A 25,307-nucleotide genomic window follows, 5' to 3' on the forward strand; every position below is an offset into this window, starting at 1 on the left:
AAAGCATTGCCATACATTTTCAAAGAATATTCTCATATGTAGTTGAGTCATAAGTTCTTGTGACTGAATAGCAGAACAAGCTTGAATGTCTGAACTGACTGCTCTCTTCCTAATTTCAGTCTTTTCTGCTATTTTCATTTCTCTTGCACATACCTAGTTCATAATTTTATACCCTTTTTGCTTTCTGTTGGATTATAATTTTTTTCACCATTTCTTTTCAGTTTATCTTCCATTGTGTATTCATTAGTTCTGTTGCTTTTAGTATTAGCTTTGGCATTTTATTGATTTTTTAAAATTTTGTAATGTTTTCTCAGATTTCCTTTCCTTCGCTCTACTGTAGGAAGGATCTTCTTCCACTAGGACTGTAATTGGTGAGATTTCTATCCTTATTTGTATACTACAGTGAGAATGCTTTAAAGGAGTGGTCTCAAAAAAACAGCTATCTTCATTTACATTGCACCCAAATTTCATACCATGAATGCAATTTTATGTTAAGTCTGGATGCTCCTATTGTGACGACAGGAATTGTTTTTTTTTAAGTAAATTTGGTCACAGAACTGATTTCTCCCACATTTTGGACTGGTTCCTCCTTAAAGGGAAAATGTAACAGCGACAAACCAATAAGATTGCCACGTTTTAAATAATTTTGAAAGGTGAGTTAATAACTCTGAATAGATACAAAAGCATGCTTCAAGTATTATCAATTTAGTGTTTTCAGAGCTTATATATTTTTATTTTATTTGAGTTTCTTCTGTGTTACAGAGTGAAATGTAGATTATTTAGAATGATGGGCAGATAATTGATTAATTTAAATTACTAAGGGACAATAAAGGGCACAAGAGGGGTTCAGTTAATACACAAAATAATGAAATAGTTTGAGGATAAGGGATGAACATTAGAATGGTGAAATATATCCACTTACTAAATTAGTGAGAAGGTCAGACTCGGGATCATAAGTGAAGGATTAGTATTATAAATGTAAAGGAGTAGTTCAACGAATTAATAGGATCCAGAATAGTTTATACATGAAGCTGATAATACATACAATTTGTGTAAGAGGTTAATGCAAATGGGAAAAGTGGAGGAAAATCTAATTACAGTTAACAGCTGGAGGCATTCTGTGACGAGAATATTATGTGGGGTGGAGGAAGAAATCAAAGTACTCTCAAATATGTTGTGTTGTAATCCTTGTATTGACAATCAAGGAAATTCAATTCAATTTCACCTCATCCATTGTATTTAAATCTTCCAGATTCCCATTGACATTTCTAAAAAAGAACATTGTCATGCATTTAGAATGTCAATTTTGTAATTAAAGTGTTTTCTCATGAAAGGTCATCATCAATTAGCATGAAATCTTTTTCTCTCTGCACTCAACTGATTATTTTCAACTTCATTGTTGTATTTCAGAATCAGATCAAACTTTATTGTCATTGTGCAGTGTACAAGTACAGAGACAACGAAATGCAGTTAGCATTTCACCCAGAAGTGCGAACACAGAATAAAGTGCAATTTTCAGGGGTGGGTGGGGGGGTGGGGGATCAGTGACTGGGGGAAGGAGTGTCCGGGAGGGAGGGGATGACTGGCAATCACCAAGGTGCAGAGTTAAGTAGGGGAACAGCCGCAGGGAAGATGCTGTTCCTGAACCTGCTGGTCTGGCAACAGAGAGACCTGTAGCGCCTCCCAGATGGAAGGAGGGTAAACAGTCTGTGGGGTGGGGTGAGAGCAGTCCTTGACGATGCTGCGCGCCCTTCGCAGACATCGCTTGCTCTGGACAGACTCAATGGAGGGGAGTGAGGAACCGGTGATACGTTGGGCAATTTTCACCACCCTCTGCAGTGCTTTCTGGTCGGAGACCGAGCAGTTGCCGTACCATACTGAGATACAGTTGGTAAGGATGCTCTCGATGGCGCAGCGGTAGAAGTTCATCAGAATCTGAGGAGACAGATGGACCTTCTTTAGTCTCCTCAGGAAGAAGAGACGCTGGTGAGTCTTTTTGATCAGTGTTGAGGTATTGTGGGTCCAAGAGAGGTCATCAGAGATGTTGACCCCCAGAAACCTGAAGCTGGAAACACGCTCCACCTCCGTCCCGTTAATATGGATGGGTGTGTGCGTGCCACCCCTAGACCTTCTGTAGTCCACAATGAGCTCCTTGGTGTTGGGGGCCAGGTTGTTGTCAGCGCACCATGTTGCTAGGAGCTGGACTTCCTCCCTATAGACCCACTCATCGTTGTCGCCGATGACGCCAATCACCGTTGTATCATCTGCATACTTGATGATGGTGTTAGTACCATGTACAGGTGTGCAGTCGTAAGTGAAGAGGGAGTAGAGGAGAGGTGTCAGCACACAGCCCTGTGTTCAGGGTGAGGGTTGAAGAGGTGTAGTTGTCTAACCTAAAAGACTGGGGTCTGTTGGTTAGAAAGTCCAATATCCAGTTGCAGAGGGAGGGGTCGATGCCCAGGTCGATGAGTTTGGTGATCAGTTTGGAGGGGATAATGGTGTTAAATGCTGAGCTAAAATCGATGAACAGCATTCTCACGTAAGTGTCTCTGTTGTCGAGGTGGAGAGGGCGGAGTGAAGTGCCGTGGAGATGGCATCCTTCGTACTCCTGTTCTTGCAGTAGGCGAAGAGATAGGGGTCCAGTGTGGGAGGTAGGCAGCCTTTGAGGTGAGCCAGGACCAGCCTCTCGAAGTACTTAGTGATGATGGGAGTAAGTGGAACTGGGCGGCAGTCGTTGAGGCTCGCCGCAGTGGAGTGTTTTGGCACGATGAGGTAGTTTTAAGGCACGTGGGGACAGCTGCTTGGGCAAGTGACAGGTTGAAGATGTCAGTCCAGACGTCTGACAGCTGCACAGCACAGGCCCTGAGGACGCACAAGGCCCTAAGGATGCCATCAGGGCCAGCAGCCTTTCGTGCATTAATCCTGCTCAGTGCCACATACACGTCGATGGGGGTGAGTGTGAGGGGCTGTTGATCAGCAGGGAATACAGCCTTGATGGCCATCTCTTGATTATCCCTGTTAAGCGGACATAAAAGTGATTAAGCTCCTCAAGGAAGGAGGCGTTGCTGGATGTGGGGATGGTGTTGGTGGGTTTACAGTCCGTGATGGCCTGAATGCCTTGCCACGTACATCGGGGGTCGGAGTTGTTATTGAAGCGCCTCTCGATCCTTAGCTTGTAGCTGTGCTTGGCCTTCTTGATGCCCCTCTTCAGGTTAGCCCTGGATGAACTGTAGGCTCGAGCATCGCCTGACCTGAAAGCGGTGTCACGTGCCTTCAGCAGTAGCCTGACCTCTCTGTTCATCCATGGCTTCTGATTCGGGAATGTGGTAATCCGTTTGAGGGAGGTGACACTGTTAACGGTGGAGTTGATGAAGACCAAAACGGAGGAGGTATACGAGTCAATGTCCGTGTGGGAGTCAAGGGTGGCCTGAGCTGCAAACACATTCCAGTCAGTGTTTCCAAAACGCTGCTGAAGTGTGGAGTCCGCTCCCTCTGACCAAACTTTAACTGTCCTCACTGTGGGTTTAACACGTCTGATGAGTGGAGAGTACTTTGGGAACAGGAACAATGAGAGGTCTCACACCACAGTTGTTATTTCCCCTGGAGAGCTTGAAATCTTCTGTTCCTCTGTTTTATACACCATGAACATGTTGCCTCTTGCCCTGTCCTTTTCAGCTTTGAACCAACTATTTTGAATGTCTTTCCCTCTTCCCACTTTGTTTTCCATTTCTTTCCTCCAAATTTGCATTATTTCAGAGGCGTCAATTAAAATGAATAAAATTGATATCATATTTTGCACTTCCTTTTCCATTTTTATCCCACTTTTGAGAAACCATATATGCTTTGGGTCATGACATCATTGGCAATAAGCTACATTTCTTCAGTTGCAAGAACTAACATTGTTTAGTAAAGTCCTGTTATTGGCTGTTTTGTTGTTTAAACCTTTGTTTCTTACATTAATTCTTATTTAACAATCCTAAGCAGGAACTGTGAAGCGAATAATTGGGTGATCTCATTGAAATCTATCGAATAATGAAAGGCCTGGATAGATAGGGCGTGGAAAGACAATAGACAATAGGTGCAGGAGTAGGCCATTCGGCCCTTCGAGTCAGCCAAAGGATGTTTCTAGTAATGGGAGAGACCAAAAGAGGACACAGCCTCAGAATAAGAGGATGTATCTTTAGAAAGGAGATGAGGTATTTCTTTAGTCAGAGGGTGGTGAATCTATGGAATTCATTGCCACAGATGACTGTGGACGCCAAGACATTGGATATTTTTAAAGTAGAGATGATAGGTTCTTGATCAGCAAGGGTGTCAAAAGTTATGGGGAGAAGGCAGAGAATGGGGTTGAGGGGGGGAAATAGATCAGCCATGATTGAAAGGCAGAGTAGACATGATGGGCTAAATGGCCTAATTCTGCACCTATGTCTCATGGTCCTAACATTAATTTTGCTCTTCTCCACTCAGAAAAGCCATCAGTTAGGTCAACATCAATGCTTTAGATATATTTAACCCAGCACAACCTAGAACATGATCTTTTGGTGTCCATTTTATCGAATATGGCTCTTGTCTAAAGAAATATGATGAGATGGGAAACTGAACTGACTACATATACGGTGGTTACTAGATCGAGGCAGTGTACTAACTTTTATTAAAAGTACCATTTTCAAAGTACAAACCTTGGGGAAGGGTTCTTGGTTTCTTGGTCCTCCAAAATATTCCAAATGGAATTTAAACTGGAGGTGGTGAAGGGAGGGCTTAAGCCAGAAAAGGGTTATTGGGAAGAAGGAGCTACTTTAAATTTAGTTGCATCTGGTTGGGTAACTATAGTTGGGTGGATATTATTCCATGCTTTAATTGTGCGTGGGAAGAACGAATTGCTGTACACATCTGTCTTTGTAGCTGGGATCACAAATTGGATCAAATGCCCTCGCCTGCTCCTAATTGGTTTGGGTTTGGTGTAGGTCTTGTAATCTATGTCTAGCTGACCATTTAACATTTTGTAAAAACAGGTCAAACGGTGAGCTTCACGTCTGTCTTGGAGAGGGTTCCACCCCAGAGAATTCAGAAGTTTGGTGACACTCGCTTCTCTCTCATAGGTGTTAGTAACAAATCGAGCTGCCTGTCTTTGGACACGTTCGATGGAAGAAATGTTTTTTATTTGTGTATGGGTCCCATGCTGCAACTGCGTAGTCCAAATGAGGTCTAACGAGGGTGAAATATAGCTTCTCCTTGACAGAAGTTGAACAATGATGAAAGTTGCGCCTCAGGAAGTTTAGGACACCTGTTGCTTTCACCGTTGCATGATGAGTCTGACCATTCCAACGCAGATCATTCTGCAATTTGATGCCAACATACTTGGTTTGTTTGGATTCTTCAAGGGTGGCACCAAGTATGTTGTAAGATGTTTCGCCTGGATTCCACTTTCTGGTGACACGCATGGTTTCACATTTGGAAGGGTTGAACTGCATGCCCCATTGTTGTGACCACTCAACCATAGTATCGAGAATCTTTTGGAGAGCATCTTCATCATCAGCTGACTTAATTGGACGGTACAGCAAACAATCATCAGCGAATAGTCTGGTCGTACCTGCGACTTTTTCATGGATGTCATTTATGTAAAGCAAAAATAGGTGTGGGCCAAGTACTATGCCCTGAGGTGTACCACTCAACACTGAATGCCAATTGGAGCTCTTTCTGTTCACACACACACACACGCTGAAGACGTTTTGTCAGGAAACTGGAAATCCATCGTTTCGTGTTGGAACAAATACCATAGAAGTCAAGCTCCCGAAGCAGTCTCTGGTGTGGGATGACATCAAATGCTTTAGAAAAGTCCAGCACAACTAAATCCGTGATGACGTTACTATCAAGGTGCTTGGCCAGGTCATTTGTCGTCAGGATAAGCTGAGACTCGCATGATCTATGCCTCCTAAATGCATGTTGGTTGTCAGCAAGAATATTATGTTTGCTCACGTGTCGCATCAGATTACTATCAATGATATGCTCCAGCAATTTGCAGCAAGTACTTGTTAGTGAAACAGGACGATAATTCGCTGCGTTGGTGGTTGAACCCTTCTTAAAGAGAGGAGTGATGTTAGCCTTCCGCCAATCCAGCGGAACATCACCCGAGTCAAGCGATAGTTGGAAAATGAACTGAAAAACTGGAGCCAGTTCTTCGGCTGCGATCTTGAGGGCTTGGTTCTGTATCTGATCTGGTCCAATTGCTTTTGTGGTATTAATGTTGAGCAATAACTTCTTGACACCTTCAACCTCAATTTTAATAGCAGGCATATCAGCATACGGGCTGGGCGGTAGGACTGGAAATGATGAAGGCTCCACATCTTCCCGGGTGAAAACGTGTTGAAATTGGTTTGCAAGAGCTTCTGCTTTCGCCTGGTCCTCAGTGATCAGACAGATGTTCACTTTAAGCAACTGGACACCAGTGTTGTCTGTCCGTCTGGATTTCACATATGTCCAAAAAGCCTTGGGTTGCTCTCCCCCAAGAATAGAAGAAACATGTTGTCTATGAGCACTCCTAATTGCACGATCGACTTGCTTTCGCACTCTAGTAAAATTGTCCCAGTCCAATTTTGTAGCCCGTTTTTGGCACGGATATAAAACTTCTCTTTCTTACTGCAGAGACGTTTCAGTTTTGCCGAAAACCAAGGAGGCCCTTAATGAGTTTTTGAGGAACATGATTTGTAACAATATTATTTAAAGAGTTTTTCAGCCACACCCAGTTGTCTTGTACGGATCTTTTATCTGGTTGCAGGTTGAAGAAATCTTTTCCCAGTTTTTTTTTTTTTGCTAAGACTTTAAATTCCTCGCTGTTCACTTTTTTCCAGAGGGAAATTTTACGCGGTGGTTTTGAAGGAACTTTAAGCTTTAAGTGCAGTTTTGCTTGGATAATATAATGATCGCTAATTCCTGTACACGATGAAACTTCCGAGATTAAATCTGGGAGTGAAGTGAACAGTAAATCTAAAGTATTTTCGGTGCCACTTGTCTCATCACGCCTGGTAGGGAAAGATACTTTTTTGGGACAGGTGATTTTCCAGAGTAAGGTCAGCTAGGGCTTCCTGGAGAGCCCCTTTTGGTTTGCTTTGTATGCCTCCATCAGACCAATCTACACCCGGGACATTGAAATCGCCCCCCAGGATGATAAGTGGAGAGCGTGACGAGGCGTTAATTTTGGAGATGTTTGATCCAAGATCTAAAAGAGGCTCCGTTTCCATGTCAGGTGGTCGGTAAAAGCTGTAACGACTGACCCTCGAGTATAGCTTGACACCAGATTTACTCAGAGTCGCTGTCTAAGTCTGTTCTTTCAAAACAAGGAATGGTATTGTTAACTCCAATGAAGACACCGCCTCCATGCGTGTTTCTGTCCTTTCTAAACATTTGGAGGTGAGGAGGGAAAATCTCAGCAGATTTGATTGATGGGTCTAGCCAAGATTCAGACCCCATAAGGACATCAGGGTTTTCAGTTTCAATAAATGAATTGATCACAGCACATTTTCCTCTTATACTGCGGCAATTTATAACAGCGATTTTGATCCCATGTTCATTGCTGACATCATAGCGATCAATATCTTTGTTGGTACCTTAAACCTCCTTATGAGCATCACCATTACACGCATTCCTTTGTCCATTAACATGTTGACGGGTGTGATAATTGGTATAGGGGGAGTATGGAGGATTGTCATCATCAGGGTTATTACATTTACCATCTTTCCCAACAACGGTCCAGCCATCCTTTGTCTTCGCACATTTCAGCAGAGGGTTTTTTCTGCTTTGGATGTTGGTGTTGCTTTGGATGTCGTTCCACAAGGCCACCCAGAAGCAGTTTTGGAAGTGTTATTTTCGGTAAGTGGCTAGCACAAATTGGGCTGGATGATCTTAAATTCTCATGATTCCATACGTTACAATCAGGGTCATCACTCAGAGATGTGAGACTTTCAAATGAATTGCTCAAGTTGAGCATACTTGTAAGGTCGCTTGACGAGTCAAAGAATGAGCTAGCAAGGTTGATGACATCGCACAATGGGCATAACCAGACGGCATTTGGATTTTTGGAGTGAAAACCAAAAATGTCGTTTGACACATTGGAGCAGTTCAGGTGAAACCAACTTGTGCACATCGAGCACTGAATGCCAGAATCTTTAACAGCAAATGAGCACAAACCACACGGGTACTTTGGTTTACGTCCACGGTGCTGACGTTTTGGGCCAGGGCTGAGGTTGATGTCCCCAGCCAGTAAATTGACAATAATGAACAATGGTAGGCGACCTCTAGGGTAGACTAGAAAGGGGGTAGCTGAGTGTTTCGACCCATTTCTACTAAACGTATTTACGTACTTCTTCTGGACACTAATTTCTGACGGACCAGAGTCACATTGATGGAAAATCCTCAATCCAAGTTGGGAGAAGGCAATCAACAGAACCAAATACAACACTGGTGTTGATGTGTTTCGTATTCTTTCAGATCCAAGCATGGTACTAATTCAATCTTCGATTTTAGATAATCTAATATGGCATGAGCGAGGTTACAGTATTCTATGGTATATATTGCAATTGGGCCGGGTGGCAGGAAAATCCTCAAGGTTAAAAACAGTTAAGTTTTACTAGTTTAAAAGAAAGTCACAATAAAATTGGTCTCAGTTGGTAGCACAGAGATTTCCTTGCATGATAAAAGATTTAAAAAGATTAAAAACTCCGCTTTACTAGTTTAAAAAAGAAGGGAAAATCGCGATAAATTATAAAACTAAATAAGACATGGGAGGGAATAATAAACATCCTCCCTTGATGATGTTAAAAGTTGTCACGTCGTCCCTGTGTAACGGCCAAGTTTGGGGCGGCCCGGTGGACAACGAAAGTCAGCGCGGACCCTGTCGTGGCCGAAGTGAACGAGTGGTCGGTGAAAGTAAGTTGCCGTCGTCAGGCCTTAGTTTACTGCCGCTGTTGATTTTGACCGGAGGGGGTTGCTGCGCTCGCGGTGTGATTGGGGCCGCGCTCCAGTACCTCGTAGTAAGCCGTCAGTCCTGATTCGCAGGTGAAGAGTCTCACTTGACCGGCTCCCGTCACTGGAGCCCCACGGCATCGGTGAAAGTAAATTGCCGTTGTCGGGCTCCCCCGTTTTGCTTCCTTGGTAAAATAGTGAAATTGAATGTGCAAACTGAAGGATTTTTTTCCAGATGTATTTCTACACAGTAGTTTGAGATTTAATTTTATTAATTGGAGGGGATAGATCCTACAAAGATATGCAGAAAGCAGAACATGGTAGCAAGATTAAAAAGGAACGGCAGGTGCTAGTTTATACCAAAGATAGACACAACTTGCTGGAGTAAATCAGCATCCCTAGAGTCTGAAGAAGTGTCCCAATCTGAAATATCATCTATCCATTTTCTCCTGAGATGCTGCCTGACCAGCCGAGTTACTCTAGCATTTCATGAATACTTTGGTAACCAAATAAGGGGAGTAGAATTTGTAAAACTAAATTAATGTCATTTACATTTAATGCCAATTAGTCATTTACTAAAAGAAAATTTCAAATATCTCTGTATAATTTTAATTTGTAATTTAACATTAATCTACACCAATCTCAGTATTTATTTCATTTTCCTGAAGGGACCATGATACAAAATAAACCTCAATGTATATTGGTCTCCAGTATTTCTTGAGAACATTAAAAAGGATTTGCAAAGAACTGCAGGTTGATATGTCATCTTTGTAACATATTGTTTCTGAAATTTAGGAGGGAGATTCCTGAGATCAAGAAGGGTTGCGATAATTTAAAATGTATGTGTTTTGCTTTATGAATAAAGTAAATTAATTTTCCTTTCATAAAATGCAATATGCTCCATGAGAATGTGCTCGGCAGTCCTTCAGATAATTGGTCTTGTCTGGTGATACGTTATATCTCCCAAAGTTCAACTTATTTCTTGTACAAAATTAGAAAGAATTATTTCGTCCTTCATCTCATCAACATCATCACATACATATTGTTTCCAGCACCGTTGGAATAAGCCAGTTCGGTATTCCGACTGCGCATGCCCAGGTCATAGGTCACTCGCCATAAACATTGTTGGTAGTAGAGCATACAGACCTTCATTTCAAATGTATTTTCCAGCTTTGATTCTTCTAGGTAAGAAAATACTGCTTTCAAACTCTGAATTAGTTGTATTTATTGTTCCTTTGTACAAAGCTACGATGATTTTGTTGTTTTTATTGCTTTATGCTTCGGTGAGTGAACGAGATTGTGCTGCTGTGTGGGGTCGGGTTCCATGGTCTGGGTTGGGCCTGGGACTCCGGCGTTGCGGGCACTGTTGAGTTGCTGCTGGGCCGTCCCCGTCCCCTCCCTGGTGTCCCGTCCCTGTGCGGGGGCAGCTGGAGGTGTTGGGACGGGCTTGCAGCCGGCGAGGGAGTGAGGCGCTGGCTCCAGCTCGGCTCTGCTCCGGATCCGGGGGGGGGAGGGGCGTTCGGCGGCTGCTCCTCTCTCCTTGTCCAGTGGCTGTCGGTTTGCCCTCCTGGTGCCGGCAGGGGCCGAGCGCCGGTCATCGGCGAGGATACACACTGGGTGCTGCGGTGTCTTGACGGGTCAGGCAACATCTCTGTAGAAGGGTCTCGACCCGAAACGTCACCCATTCCTTTTCTCCGGGGATGCTGCCTGTCTAGATGAGTTGCTGCAACGCTTTGTGTGTTTCCCCGTTGATGGCTGGTGCGCGACTTTCGCCGGCGCCGGTGGCTGGAGTTGGCGTTTCTTCTCCACGCTGGCTGTGGGCCTGTGTCCGCTGGTGTCCCGTCAGTCCTGGGTCGCCCCGGACGTCTCCAGAGGCGATGGGACACTCGGTGGGGGGGTGGGGAGGGATGGAGACGGGGTGGTCCAGTGGCAGTTTGGCAGCACTTGCGGTGCCAGGGACCCAGGTTCAATCCTGGCTGTGGATGAGGCACGGTTCTGTACGCGTTCTCTCCTGTCTCCCACGCGCATCTGCCCCCCTCTTTCTCGCTGTTACACCCCGCTCTTCTGCTACCTGGCACCCCCGTTCCTCAGATTAAATATATTTTTACACATAAATTATGAATAAAGTTAAGAATTTATACGCAGTTTTTTCAGCCAGCGCTTGGTTCACTTTTTCTTTATGGCGAATGACCTTTGACAAATCCCATGATATCTTGCGTTTTTCGGAATACCGAACTCACTTATTGAGTAATGTGCATTGAAGTCAAATTAATATTCTTGAGTTTCAAGCGTCAACAGTGTTTTATTGTCATGTCCCAGATAGAGCATTTAAATTCTTACTTGCAGTAACACAGCAGAATATGTAAACATAGTACACTATAAACAATATAATAAACGAGAAAGAAAAGTTCAGTGTCAATATGCAGTCTCAATTCTGGTGAGTTCTGACATGGCTCACGAGTCCAATTTGTGAACCGCGCACTCAAGGGCAGTGGGGCAGATGAAGGTCATCGCTGGCAGGTTCTGGGCAGCAGCCTTCCTCCTCTCCCTGGCTTTGGTAAGTCGCTCTAGGCGGCGCTCCTCAAAGCTGCTGGCTGCTGATCAGACGGCTTCCAGTTGCTTGGACGCAAGACCACAATAGTGGAGATGGTCCTTGATGCAATCTTTGTACTGCTTCCATGGTTCTTTTGTCCCTGGGAAAGAATGCCGTAGAAGACCTGTCGAGGCATGCGGGTTTCATCCATCCTGATGACGTGCCCAGTCCATCGGAGCTGTGCTTTGATGATCATTGCCTCAATGCTTGAGAAGCTGGATCTATCCAATACTTCTAGGTTGGGCACTTTGTCCTGCCAGCGAATGCCCATGAATGGACCATTAGGAACACATATGGAACTTCTCAAGTTGACGGATGTGATTCCTATACAAGGTCCACGTTTCACAGCCATAGAGCAGGCTGGAAAGCACAACTGCTTTGTAGACTTTGAGTTTAGTTGACAGCTTGATGTTGTGATTGTTCAACACTCGTGCACGCAGTCGTCCGAGTGGCTTTGCTGATGCTCGTTAAGATTTCCTTGTCCAGGGAGCCATCAGATGATATTACACTTCCCAAGTATTTGAAGGCATCAATGGCTTTCAGCTGTGTGCTGTCAATGTGGACACTTGGGGGCGGTGCTGCAGAGTCTGGAGCCGCTTGGTGGATTTTGCTGAGGCTGATTGTGAGACCAAAAGCCTGTGCTGCTTCCGCAAATTTGGTCACAATGAACTGTAAGTCAGACTCCTCGTGAGTCATGAGGGCGCAGTCATCCGCAAAAAGGGCTTTGAGAATGAGCTGTTCGTGCATCTTGGTTTTGGCGTTCAGTCATCGAAGGTCAAAGAGAGATCCGTCCAGACGGTACTTCAGATATATACATATACATTAGTGATCCTCGAACTATGTTCAGACTTTGCTGGATTTACCTTGCACTAAACGTTATTTCCTTATCATGTATCTATACACTGTTAATGGCTCGATTGTAATCATGTATTGTCTTTCAGCTAACTGGATAGCACACAACAAAGCTTTTCACTGTACCTCGGTACATGTGACAATAAACTGAACTGACATACATATGCATACTCGCATGTGTGTGTGTATGTGTGCGCACAAATATCACTGTTTGGATTAATCAACTAAGCTGATTGATAACCAGAATGACAGATGGTTGTATAGTTTTGTGTTGTGGTTTTATCATGTGAATAGAGAGGGAATGTTTGTGATAGGATGATGACTGAGGTAGGACAATTTTTCTTCATTGTCATACAATCATATAGCAGACAACAGGCATTGTGGCTCGCTGAATCCATGCTCACCATCAATCATTCAATTACACTGTTCCTACATTGATCACATTTTATCCTTCCTACCTTCCCATCAACTTCCTCCAGATTCAAAAGCAGTTTCTTCTCCGCTGTTATCAGATTATTGAACCTCTCACATGCTCCCAATATTTCAGTCCACCTTGTGGCTCTCGCACCTTTTTTAATCAACACTTTTTCTTTAGCTGTAACACTATATTCTGCATTACCTGATGCACTCATGCATGGTATGATTTGCCTGTATAACAAACAAATAACATTTTTATCTGTATATTGGTACAAATTACAATAATAAGCCAATATTAATAGATTTTATCACTTAGTTACATACTATGGGCAATTTACAGTGGCTAATTCATCTAGTAACCCTCATTAGAAGAAACCGGATCCACTGGAGGTAACCCGTGAGGTCGCATGGAGAACATGCAAACTGCACACAGCACTGGAGGAGGTTAGGAACACAATCACGGTATTTTGAAGCAGTAGCTATACCAGCTCCACAACTGTACCAAAGAAGAGGGAAATTAATGTTTGTTAATTGTTGCTAATCTGTGTGGAGATGGGCAAGTAGAGGAAGATAAATGAAAGACCGTTAATCACACTGGATTAAACAAGTAATCAGGCACTGGTTCTGATTTCCGGTGGAAGGCATTATGCCAGAATCTGGTACTGCTACAGAGGTTATCTTGGTGACAAACATCCACAATTTCGATTGAAAAAACAATGCAAACCAGTCTTTCCTGGTACTGCAGTTGCACTATGATGCCCTCGGGTCAGATTAGTTTAGATGAACAGTTTTACATCTTTTTTTATTTTAAATTTTATGTATTCCGCTAATAGTTTTCTCTGAATAATTTTGAAATCTTATTCAATGCTGTAAATATTTGCATTTTGAGGAATTTGTGAAAAATTAGATTGCTGGCAAAAGATTTATTTAATTGAGCATTTGCAAATAATAAACAATTGAAGTAAATTAAATAATAAACAATTGCGAAAGGTACAGAATTATTGTGACACTGAAGGTCAAGTCCTAATAATATTTTATTCTTTGTTTGTTTACTTTCATGACTAGGATTGTGTCCAGTTAAACCAGTACAAGTTAAAAGATGAAATTGGAAAGGTGAGCATCAATCAATATATATATATATATATTATAGCATTAATTTTCTACATGATTTGGGCAGGTTTTGAAGATAGCATGCTTTCAATTGATGAACTACATGTAATTGATTTCTGAAAATATTTTTTTTTGTGCAGGGTTCATATGGCGTTGTCAAACTGGCATATAATGAAGATGATAATACCTACTATGTACGTGTTGGAAAAAGTCAAACATTCTTCCTATTGGGTATACTAAATCAAGAATTTGATCTTTCCCGTTACTGCTTTTATGTTGATAGACAACCCAAACAAGGAGTGTAATTCAATTATAAATATAAGAGCCATTTAATGTTATCTTAGATAGTGTTTAACTCAGCACTTCCAAGCAATCCCTATATCTGCAACAACCTTGCAGCACTTGGAGTGTAATGGAGAGCAAGGCCTCGCAGAATGGAGCCGTCTGCAAGTGGCAATAAACCCTTGGGAGGCATAATCTGTAGCCCTGCCCATAATGCACAATTTAAAAAATGGAAATAGATTTAAATAATTTTTTTAAGTTAAAAAAATTGTTTTAAACATTTAACTGGGGCAAATTAATTGAAAGATTAACTAAAACATTAATATTACTTAAATTAAAAAAAAAAACATTTTCAGTTTAGTTTGCTGACCATTTTCAGGTGAATAATGCTGGACTAGAACACAAGATGCTGCTGACGTAAAGCTGAGGGTAGCAATGAAGTACACCTTGTTCCTCGGCTCAAAACATTCGTACCCTGCCACTGAGTTTGGCAGCAGAGTAAATGGTCAAATGCTTTGGCATTTCTTAGTTTACAGATAAAGCATGGAAACGGGCCCTTTGGCCCACTGTGTCAGCGCCAACCAATGATCACCTGTACACTAGTTCCATGTTATCCCAGTTTTTCATCCTACACACTAGGGGCAACTTACCGAAGCCAATTAACCGATAAACCTGCATGTCTTTGGTGCAGCATCCAGGAAGGAAAATTATGATTGCACGAACTGACATGCAGCAACTTTGCAGATATTGCCCCTCTAAACCACTAAATTGTCCCAAAAATATTTTTTGTACTAAGAATTCTCGATTTGATTCTGACAATATTGAATTGTATGCAGAATTAAATGGTTAGTTTGTTCAGTTTAATGGTTTTGATTATGTATTAGTCATGTCTGTTTTAAAGTTTATTAAAGATATTTTTTTGTAAAATAAATGATTTATTCTAGTTTTAATATTTTAGATACATGGGTGCCTAGGTTATGTAAATAAATAGATCTCTCAGTTTTGACATCTTTGACTTGTCTAGTATTTTAAGCTAAAATGTGAATTAAAAACTTTGCTGATAATTTTCTTGTTAGGCAATGAAAGTCCTTTCTAAAAAGAAGTTAATTAAACAAGCTGGATTTCCCCGTAAGTATCCTGCGTTTATAATGTACCAATATTTCTGTAGTTATAGAAATTAGAAATCCAAAGCATACCACCACTTCTGTGAAACACGGTGGTGGGGGTGTTATGGCCTGGGCATGTATGACTGCTGAAGGTACTGGCTCATTTATCTTCATTGATGATACAACTGCTGATGGTAATAGCATAATGAATTCTGAAGTGTATAGACACATCCTATCTGCTCAAGTTCAAACAAATGCCTCAAAACTCATTGGCTGGTGGTTCATTCTACAGCAAGGCAGTGATCCCAAACACACTGCTAAAGCAACAAAGGACTTTTTCAAAGCTAAAAAATTGTCAATTCTTGAGTGGCCAAGTCAATCACCTGATCTGAACCCAATTGAGCATGCCTTTTATATGCTGAAGAGAAAACTGAAGGGGACTAGCCCCCAAAACAAGCATAAGCTAAAGATGGCTGTAATGCAAGCCTGGTAGAGCATCACCAGAGAAGACACCTATCACATTCATGGTATTGTCCATGAATCGCAGACTTCAAGTAATCATTGCATGCAAAGGACATGCAACAAAATACGAAACATGACTACTTTAATTTACATGACATTGCTGTGTCCCAAACTTTATGGTGCCCTGAAATGGGGGGGGGTGGGGGAGACTATGTATAAACACAGCTGTAATTTCTACATGGTGAAACCAAAATGTATAAAAATGTCCTTTATTAAAATCTGACAATGTGCACTTTAACCATACGTGATTTTTTTTTCTAGTACAAATCTCAAATTGTGGAGTACAGAGGCAAATAAATAAATGATGGGTCTTTGTCCCAAATATTATGGAGGGCACTGTACTTGTTATAGCATTTATACTAGCATTGGACTTTGGGTGAATGGCAGTTTTTTTTATTAAGAAGCTGTTGTTCATTTGAGGATGCAATACAAATGGACAGAAAGGATGACTAATGCACAGATACTTAAATGAGTAGAAGGGCACAGTGCTGGAGAAACTCAGTGGGCTAGGCAGCATCCCTGGAAAACATGGATAGGGGATGTTTTGGGTCAGGACTTTTCTTCAGAATGAAGAAGGGTCCCAACCTGAAATGTCCCCTATCCATGTTCTCCACAGATGCTGCCACACCCGCAGGGTTACTCTAGCACTTTATGACCTTTTGTGTAAACAAGCATTTGCAATTCCTTGTTTCTACTTAAATGGGCACAGAGCTACCAAGTAAATAATAGTTCTTTACTGGTCATTAGGTCGTCCTCCACCTAGAGGTGCCAAAGCAGTTCCACAAACCTCAGTGCAACTTAAAGGACCTTTGGATTGTGTGTACCAAGAAATTGCCATTTTGAAAAAGTTGGATCATCCAAATGTGGTCAAACTAATTGAAGTAGGTTTTTTACTTTTCTCTTATCTGCTATCTGTTTGGAGGAGACAATATTAGTTATCAGATTATTTTAAAATCTGCATCAACATAATTTGTTACCTTAGCTATTTCCAAAATGCTTTATTGTATTGCAAGCACTATTTTTCCTTTTTTTAAATAAAATTGAAAGGGTCGCAGCCAATTTTGCCAAGTTTTAGCACTTTAGCTCCTTCAAAAATAAAGCTATAAAGTCTTTATATGTAGGTCAAATCAAAACCAAGCAGTTTGGAGACCCCTCCAGGTCAAAGAGGTAAAACTATATTCAATTATAAGTTTGCAGAAATTTGAGTTTACTGGAGAACATGAAAAGTAAGATGGCAAGATCATTTTTTTACTGTTTTTATTTTACACAAATTATTGGAAAGATTTAAGCACGTTAACTGATTTTTTAAAAAAGAGTAATTTACTTTTAAGTTGTATTTAGAAACACTCTGAGACCCTGATAACTATCAAAGCCTTCAGGGTATTTTTATGATGTCTTCTCCAGTGTGCCTGCCCTCTGCTCAGATTATTACAATCTGAGATGCATCAAGCCAGCAATATAATCCCAGGTCTGAACCAGATAATCCTGGAAGTGAGAGAAAGCCTTTACTGCCAAAATCTAACCCAATCTGACTTTGCTGTAATACAGTTTGAGCAAGTTATAACATTTTGTAGTGTAGTGAGGCTTCATATTGTTTGTGGATGGGAACATTACAAACAAAAAGTATAAATGAGTTGGAATAAAATGATGCAGTTAATGTCAGATTTAGCTTTTATCGCCTTTTTGTCCAGTTTAGTTTGGGGTTTTTTTTGTTTCTTTTCTGGACAGTTATATTTTCTTACATATATCATTGAATATTATTCAGATTTTCAGCTATAACTTTCTTTCAATAGATGTACTGATTATGTTAAATGGTAAGGCTAATAAAACCAAGAATATAAACTTGAGCCTTTCAAAGGCAGCCTGGGAAATTATATGTATAGGAAGGAACGGCAGATGCTGGTTTAAACCGAAAACAGACACAAAAAGCTGGAGTAAATCAACGGAACAGGCAGTATCTCTGGAGAGAAGGAATGGGTGACGTTTTGGGTCAAGACCCTTCTTCAGACTGGTTAGGGATAAGGGAAATGAGAGGTATAAATGATGATGTGGAGAGATAAAGAACAATGAATAAAATATATGCAAAAAAGTAACGATGATAAAAGAAACAGGACATTGGTAGCTGTTCGTAGGGTGAAAATGAGTAGCTAGTGCATCACTGGGAAATTATATTCTCTTATTAGCAATCTGTCAGAAACTAGCATCAATAAATGTATGCTTAAAAAAAACAATTTTATTATTTTTTCTCTGATAACAATGATCTTGAAGCTCTGAGATTGGTACCAATTTATTTAGGGATGGAAATTTGTCTGCAACAGATCTTACAACTTCAGTTTCACAACTTTAATAAGTAGCCAATTTTAAACTTTCCTTTGAAATAGCAGAAAACTGTAGCAAATCACCATATTATACAAACAAATTCAAGTGGGTCCACTAATAACCATAATATTTTATTGCTAAAAATGATAATAAATGCTGATCAAAATGTTTTATAGTCAGGTCCACGATTTGAATATTCTCTTAATTGTAGCTGTGTGTTCTTACCATGTGCTTTCTTAACATGGTTTAAGTAAATGCATGTTTCAATGAAATTGCTCCTCCATTGCAGGTACTTGATGACCCCAGTGAAGACCATTTGTATATGGGTACGTTCTAATGAAAACCTTCCATTAGTTCAAAAAATATGTGTTCCAGAGTAGCATACAAATAATCCAATCTGAAAAATCTAGTAAGTAGCAAATGTCCATGAATTTTCTTTGGTAGAATAGCATCAACAGTTATTTGTCTCCATGAATTAAGAATGGTTACGATGTACTTTGCATTCTAATCCTCAGCCATGGTCGATATAAATCTTGTGTCAATGCAATTGGGTTGATAATCTTGGGTAAAAGTGTTTATCAATATTTTTAATTAACTATTAACACTTTATTTCTAATTGCTTTTTCATCTTTATAAATTTTGGTAAAATAAATCATGGCTGTTTTAATGGTTTTTGCACCTCACTGATTATCAGAGATGGATAAAAATAGTATAATGACCCACGACAGTAGCAGGCTATAGCCAGAGCATATAATTGGAAGGAGTCTCTGAAACTATCACCAGATGTTTTAATGCGATTTCTATGGGGAAACGAGAGAACCATTTGAAAGATACGTTGGAAATAGACAATAAGTAAATAAATCTGTCTTGGGGGAATTACAGTCTAGGGAAAACAAACTTTCTATCTAGGTTCCCTGCAGTAATCAGACACCATTGTCTCTTTAGAGCACAGTGTCACAATAGGTTGTCATTGAAATTGATATAATTACTTCCATTCAGCCTTAAGTAAAAATATTGACACATGCAATGAAATTTCATAATGCTGAAAAAAATATTTTTATTGTCTCAGAAAAAAACACCAATCCTTTTCATGTATGGAATTTAATAAAATTCAGAAAAAGTGTAAAGTGGACATTGTCTCATATTTTGTTCTGTGTATGTATGTGTATTTCCTTTTAAATATTTGGCTTGTTAAAAGATTAAGACCACTAGTTTAAATATTGAATTAGTATTGAAACAGTTAAATATTATGGTGGGCAAGGCGCATTTGTCTTGGTCAGTAATGAGGATGAGAAAGAATCAGACCTGAGGAAATGCTGATGTCTACCCTTGCATTTTTTTTCAGCCATCCTGGGGTAGGTGGAAAATTTCATAAAATACAGACCATATTTTCAAATCAAAGAATTGACAATGTTTAGTCCAGCATCCAGCCACAGTGATTATAATTTTCAAGTATTTAAGTGTGGCAGATTTGCTTAAAAAGCACATTGTTTCTGAAACTGGCAGAGGAACACACTTTCAGAGCAAGTACTAGTCACTGGTTGGTAGTTTTACTTGACTTCACCTAAATGAAGTGAATCTATAAATGTGGCTGAGTTGAGTTCAAGTTGGACACTCATAAAATAATGCCGCCAATTGATTTTATAAATCTGGCCAGTGGATTCTTTGCAAATGTTTGATTATGGATATAAAAATATATTTGTAAACAAGTGAAAATGAATTTGACAAATATACATAGCTGATGTAAATCACATAAAAATAAGGTACCAACATAAAAATATAGCGATAGATTGATTTTATTTGACTAAGGCACATAAAATACAAACTGTTATTTCTTTTTCAGTCTTTGAATTAGTGAAACAAGGGTAAGTATCTTTTATTCTTTAAAGTTTCTGACAAATCTAAATAGTGCTGTAATTTAATTGAATTGAATTAATTTTATTAGCCAAGTATGTATACGTACAAGGAATTTGCCTTCGTGCTTTGCTTGCAAGTAACAACACGATATACAGTAAACTTCCCCTGCAGAAGAATAAACACCTGACCCTATACCTCCTCCCTTGACTCTGTCCAGGGACCCCAACAGTTCTTTTAGGTTAGGCAGAGGTTCACTAGCACTTCCTCCAACCTCATCTACTGTATCCATTGTTCAAGATGTGGACTCTTATACATCGTCGAAACTAAACGTAGACTGGACGATCGTTTCGCTGAACACCTTCGCTCAGCCCGCCTGAACCTACCTGATCTCCCGGTTGTCAAACACTTTAATTCTCCTTCCCATTCCCACACAGACCTTTGTGTCCTAGGTCTCCTCCATTGTCAGTGAGGCTAAATGCAAATTGGAGGAACAGCATCTCATATTTCGCTTGGGCAGCTTACAGCCTAGTGGTATGAATATTGATTTCCCTCGCTTCAGGTAGCCTCGACATTCCCTCTCTATCCCTCCCCCACCCAAGTCGCACTAGCTTCTTGTTTTCACCCAATAAACAGCTAACAATGGCCTGTTTCCTTCCTTTTTTTTTTGCATATTTTTTATTCATTGTTTTTTAATCTCTCCACATCATCTATATCTCTTATTTCCGTTATCCCTAACCAGTCTGAAGAAGGGTCTCGACCCGAAACATCAACCATTCCTTCACTCCAGAGATGTTGCCTGCCCGCTGAGTTACTCCAGTTTTTTTTTTGTCACATCCTGACTTGAATCAGTATGGTTCTTCAACTTGTGTGTGGAATCCAGAAATGTAATTGATGGTTAATGATTTCCTCATCCTGTTTTTATCCTTCTAGCCAATTGACAAATGTCTAACTTCTCCTCATTTCATTGCAAACATTAAAAATGTATTGTCTTCATTTGTTAGCAGCTCTTATTAATGTTGGCACTCGAGACCCACCTACTTGTTTTCAATTGATAACGTGTTTTTTCAGCCCTGTGATGGAAGTTCCAACTGATAAACCCTTGACAGAAGAACAAGCACGATTCTACTTTCAGGATTTGACTATGGGAATTGAATTCTGTAAGTGCGTGATCTACTCCTTTGCATGCCTCAGAAGAGGAAGAGGGGAACAAAGATGAAATGTTGGCTGACAGTGTTGATTTCCCTTTTTTTACTCTCGCTGACTAGACGTGCTCTGTCATGTGCAAATCTAGTCAGAGGTAATAAAAAAGGGAAATTAACACCAACATGTTGGATGTTAGCTGCTAAACTTTCCCCGTCTGTAATTGAGAGATATATGAAAGTTGTCCAAAATAACTTCCTTCCTGAGAGATGGTGAGATTGGAAACTAGAAACAGTGGAAGCAATCCTCCCCAAAATCACGCTTTAATATTAGGCAAAGCACAGTTATTCAACAATTCTGCAACATTTCGAGCTGGATGAACTAAATACCCTTTTTCAGTTAAATGGCCTAAGATTTCAGAAATGGGGATGGACATAAAGGGATTTTAAGAAACAGAGAAGTGAGGTAAGGAGAGAACAGAAAGCAAGGTTGAGATGAAACAAAAGGCAGGGAAAAATAAAAATATTTTCACAGGAAGAAAGGGGGATTGATGAATAATAAAAGGGAGAATTTGGAGGAAGTGGAAATAGGTGTCAGAGTATAGTTATCAGAAATTACCATAAGAGTAAGATTATGGCTGTCAGAACGTGAGATTACCTGAAATATTTGTGGTCAGAATTTACCAAAATATGTTTTTACACTTGCCCATACCTCTTCTCTTTCCTTCCTCCTTTCTCTGACTTTAAAACTCTGTAATTTTCTCTGAAGGATCACTGACCTGAAACATTAACTGTTTATCTCTTCACAAAAGCTATCTGACCTGAATGTTTCCAGAACTTTATTCTAATAATAGTTTTCCTCAATTGGCGTTTGTAATATGCTCAGTAAATTTGACACTGAGGTTTGCTGCTGCTTGATATTTCATTACCACATAGGGGAGCATTACCCTGTCCCTCTTGCCCTGAGACATGCTGCTGCCCAGATAATTAACACAATGAAAATAATTGAGATAAATTTAAATGAAGTATGTTCTGCAGTTAAATTTTGTGTGTTTCTGCAGTGCACTATCAAAAGATCATTCATCGTGACATTAAACCTTCCAATCTCTTGGTTGGAGAAGATGGACGCATCAAAATAGCTGACTTTGGTGTTAGCAATCAGTTTGAAGGAACAGATGCTCTTCTAACCAGCAGTGTGGGCACTCCTGCGTTTATGGCCCCAGAGACCATTTTAGTATCCAGGAGGAATTTTCATGGCAAGGTAACAAAAAAGTAAATTTCACTTTCTCTGCAAACAAAAAATATCCTTCAACATACTTTTATCTGAAATTCCTAAATTGTTGCTATTTAGATTGAAATTTCATGTTAGAACTGAATTTTAACTTTCTCATTGAGTCGGTTTTTGTAAAAAGTATGACAATTTTACATATCCTATTCTCAGATCATAGTCATAATTTGTAACCCATCTGTTTTAGTGGTCGCCCTTTCCTTTCGCAATGCTTAAAAATGTTTAAAATACATTAAAACAATATCTCATTATAGAAAAGGTTATACATTATTTCTGTAGGAGTCATTTAAGCTTGTCAGTATATTATAGCCATGTCTAATATTTCTAGTTCTTATCTGTATGTATGCTTGTAGGTGGGATTTGATACGTAGAGGGGTGTGTCTACTTCAGGGGAGACTAGCGTAGACTCATAGATTGGGAGTTAGTTTTGCCTCGAGGGATGATGAGTACAACAGTTTTTTACCATGGTAACGACAGTACGGTCACGACCGTACTGTCTGAAGAAGAAAAAGTTAATAAGAGGGAAAAGTTATGAATTACTTCTTTGTTTTGTACGACTTCAATAAAGACCAATTAATCAAGAGACAATGACTGGAGGATTTGTTTTTTACTATCTGCTATCTGTGAGTGTGGCGAGTGTGTAAGCTATGTCTCCACCACATCCCGAGAGGTAATAGCTTTCGAAGTTGGACTTTTTGAGAAGGTATAGAACTGCCATTACATTAAGTAAAAAACTGTTGTACTCACCATTCAATAGACAATAGATGCAGGAGTAGGTCATTCGGCCCTTCGAGCCAGCACCGTCATTCAATGTAATTATGGCTGATAATCCCCAATCAGTACCCCGTTCCTGTCTTCTCCCCATATCCCCTGACTCCGCTATTTTTAAGAGCCCTATCTTGTTCTCTCTTGAAAGCATCCAGAGAACCTGCCTCCACCGCCCTCCGAGGCAGAGAATTCCACACTCACCACTCTCCGTGAGAAAAAGTGTTTCCTCGTCTCCGTTCTAAATGGCTTACTCCTTATTCTTAAACTGTGGCTCCTGGTTCTGGACTCCCCCAACATCGGGAACATGTTTCCTGCCTTTAGCGTGTCCAAACCCTTAACAACCTTATATGTTTCAATGACATACCCTCTCATACTTCTAAACACATCCTTCTAAATTCCAGAGTGTACAAGCCCAGTTGCTCCATTCTCTCAGCATATGACAGTCCCGCCATCCTGGGAATTAGCCATGTAAACCTACGCTGCACTCCCTCAATAGCAAGAATGTCCTTCCTCAAATTAGGGGACCATAACTGCACACAATACTCCAGGTGTGGTCTCACTAGGGCTCTGTACAACTGCAGAAGGACCTCTTTGCTCCTATATTCGACTCCTCTTGTTATAAAGGCCAACATGCCATTCGCTTTCTTCACTGCCTGCTGTACCTGCATGCTTACTTTCATAGACTGATGTACAAGGATCCCCAGATCCAGTTGTACTTCCCCTTTTCCCAACTTGACGCCATTTAGATAGTAATCTGCCTTCCTGTTTTTGCTACCAAAGTGGATAACCTCACATTTATCCGCATTAAACTTCATCTACCATGCATCTGCCCACTCTCCCAACCTGTCCAATTTCCCTGCATCCTCCTAGCATCCTCCTCACAGTTCACACTGCCACCCAGCTTTGTGTCATTTACAAATTTGCTAATGTTACTTTGAATCCCTTCATCCAAATCATTGATGTATATTTGTAAATAGCTGAGGTCCCAGCACCGAGCCTTGCGGTACCCCACTAGTCACTGCCTGCCATTCTGAAAGGGACCCGTTAATCCCTACTCTTTGTTTCCTGTCTGCCAACCACTTCTCTATCCATGTCAGCACTCTACCCCCAATACCATGTGCCCTAATTTTGCCGACTAATCTCCTATGTGGGACCTTATCAAATGCTTTCTGAAGGTCCAGGTACACTACATCCACTGGCTCTCCCTTGTCCATTTTCCTAGTTACATCTTCAAAAAATTCCAGAAGATTAGTCAAGCATGATTTCCCCTTCGTAAATTCATGCTGAATCGGACCGATCCTGTTACTGCTATCCAAATGTTCGGCTATCTCATCTTTTATAATTAACTCCAGCATCTTCCCCACCACCGATGTCAGGCTAACTGGTCTATAATTCCCTGTTTGCTCTCTCCCGCCTTTCTTAAAAAGTAGGATAACATTAGCTACCCTCCAATCCACAATCCGATTTCCAGAGCCACTTTCTTAAGTACCCTGGGATGCAGACCATCAGGCCCTGGAGATTTATCAGCCTTCAGTCCCATCAGTCTATCCAACACCATTTCCTGCCTAATGTGGATTTTCTTCAGTTCCTCCGTCACCCCAGATCCTCTGGCTACTACTATATCAGGAAGATTGTTGGTGTCCTCCTTAGTGAAGACAGATCCAAAGTACCTGTTCAAATTCCTTGAGGCAGAACTAACTCCCAATCTATGAGTCTGCGCTAGTCTCCCCCGAAGTAGACACACCCCCCCTACGTATCAATTCCCACCAACAAGCGTACATACAGATAAGAACTAGAAATATTAGACATGGCTATAATATACTGATTTAAGCTTAAATGGCTCCTACAATTTCATAAAGATGCACAAAATACACATTTTATCCTTGATTTTGTGAAAAAATCTAATTGTCTTGAGGAGAAAAGATAACACTGTATTAACAATGTAGTAACAATACAAAATGAAGGGAAAAATTACTGGTGAAAATTCTACAATGGAAACGCGTTTCCTTTGAAATTTTGATTGTTGCAAAAATCAACCTTGGACCTTTAGTAAATTCTACATTTGAATGTTCATTGTTATATTTTATGTGCAGTGA

At 40.6% G+C, this 25,307-nt stretch overlaps 1 protein-coding gene across 6 annotated transcripts in view; it reads left to right on the forward strand.

Moving 5' to 3' along the window:
* LOC129709407 (calcium/calmodulin-dependent protein kinase kinase 2-like) overlaps positions 1-25,307 on the forward strand; it is a 56,857-nt gene that overhangs the window by 19,056 nt on the left and 12,494 nt on the right. For 3 of the 6 annotated variants that reach the window (XM_055655757.1, XM_055655756.1, XM_055655758.1), the window contains exons 3-10: positions 13,886-13,933; positions 14,071-14,124; positions 15,289-15,340; positions 16,588-16,721; positions 18,449-18,485; positions 20,003-20,024; positions 21,085-21,173; positions 22,217-22,416. In XM_055655757.1, coding sequence (XP_055511732.1) covers positions 13,886-13,933; positions 14,071-14,124; positions 15,289-15,340; positions 16,588-16,721; positions 18,449-18,485; positions 20,003-20,024; positions 21,085-21,173; positions 22,217-22,416 — 636 coding nt within the window. Of the gene's footprint in view, positions 1-314; positions 372-13,885; positions 13,934-14,070; positions 14,162-15,288; positions 15,341-16,587; positions 16,722-18,448; positions 18,486-20,002; positions 20,025-21,084; positions 21,174-22,216; positions 22,417-25,307 lie in introns of all 6 variants that reach the window. The other 3 variants (XM_055655759.1, XM_055655760.1, XM_055655761.1) reach the window with 2 other exon arrangements.

This window comes from Leucoraja erinacea, chromosome 25 (assembly GCF_028641065.1).
Source record: "Leucoraja erinacea ecotype New England chromosome 25, Leri_hhj_1, whole genome shotgun sequence".
Classification (NCBI taxonomy): domain Eukaryota; kingdom Metazoa; phylum Chordata; class Chondrichthyes; order Rajiformes; family Rajidae; genus Leucoraja; species Leucoraja erinaceus.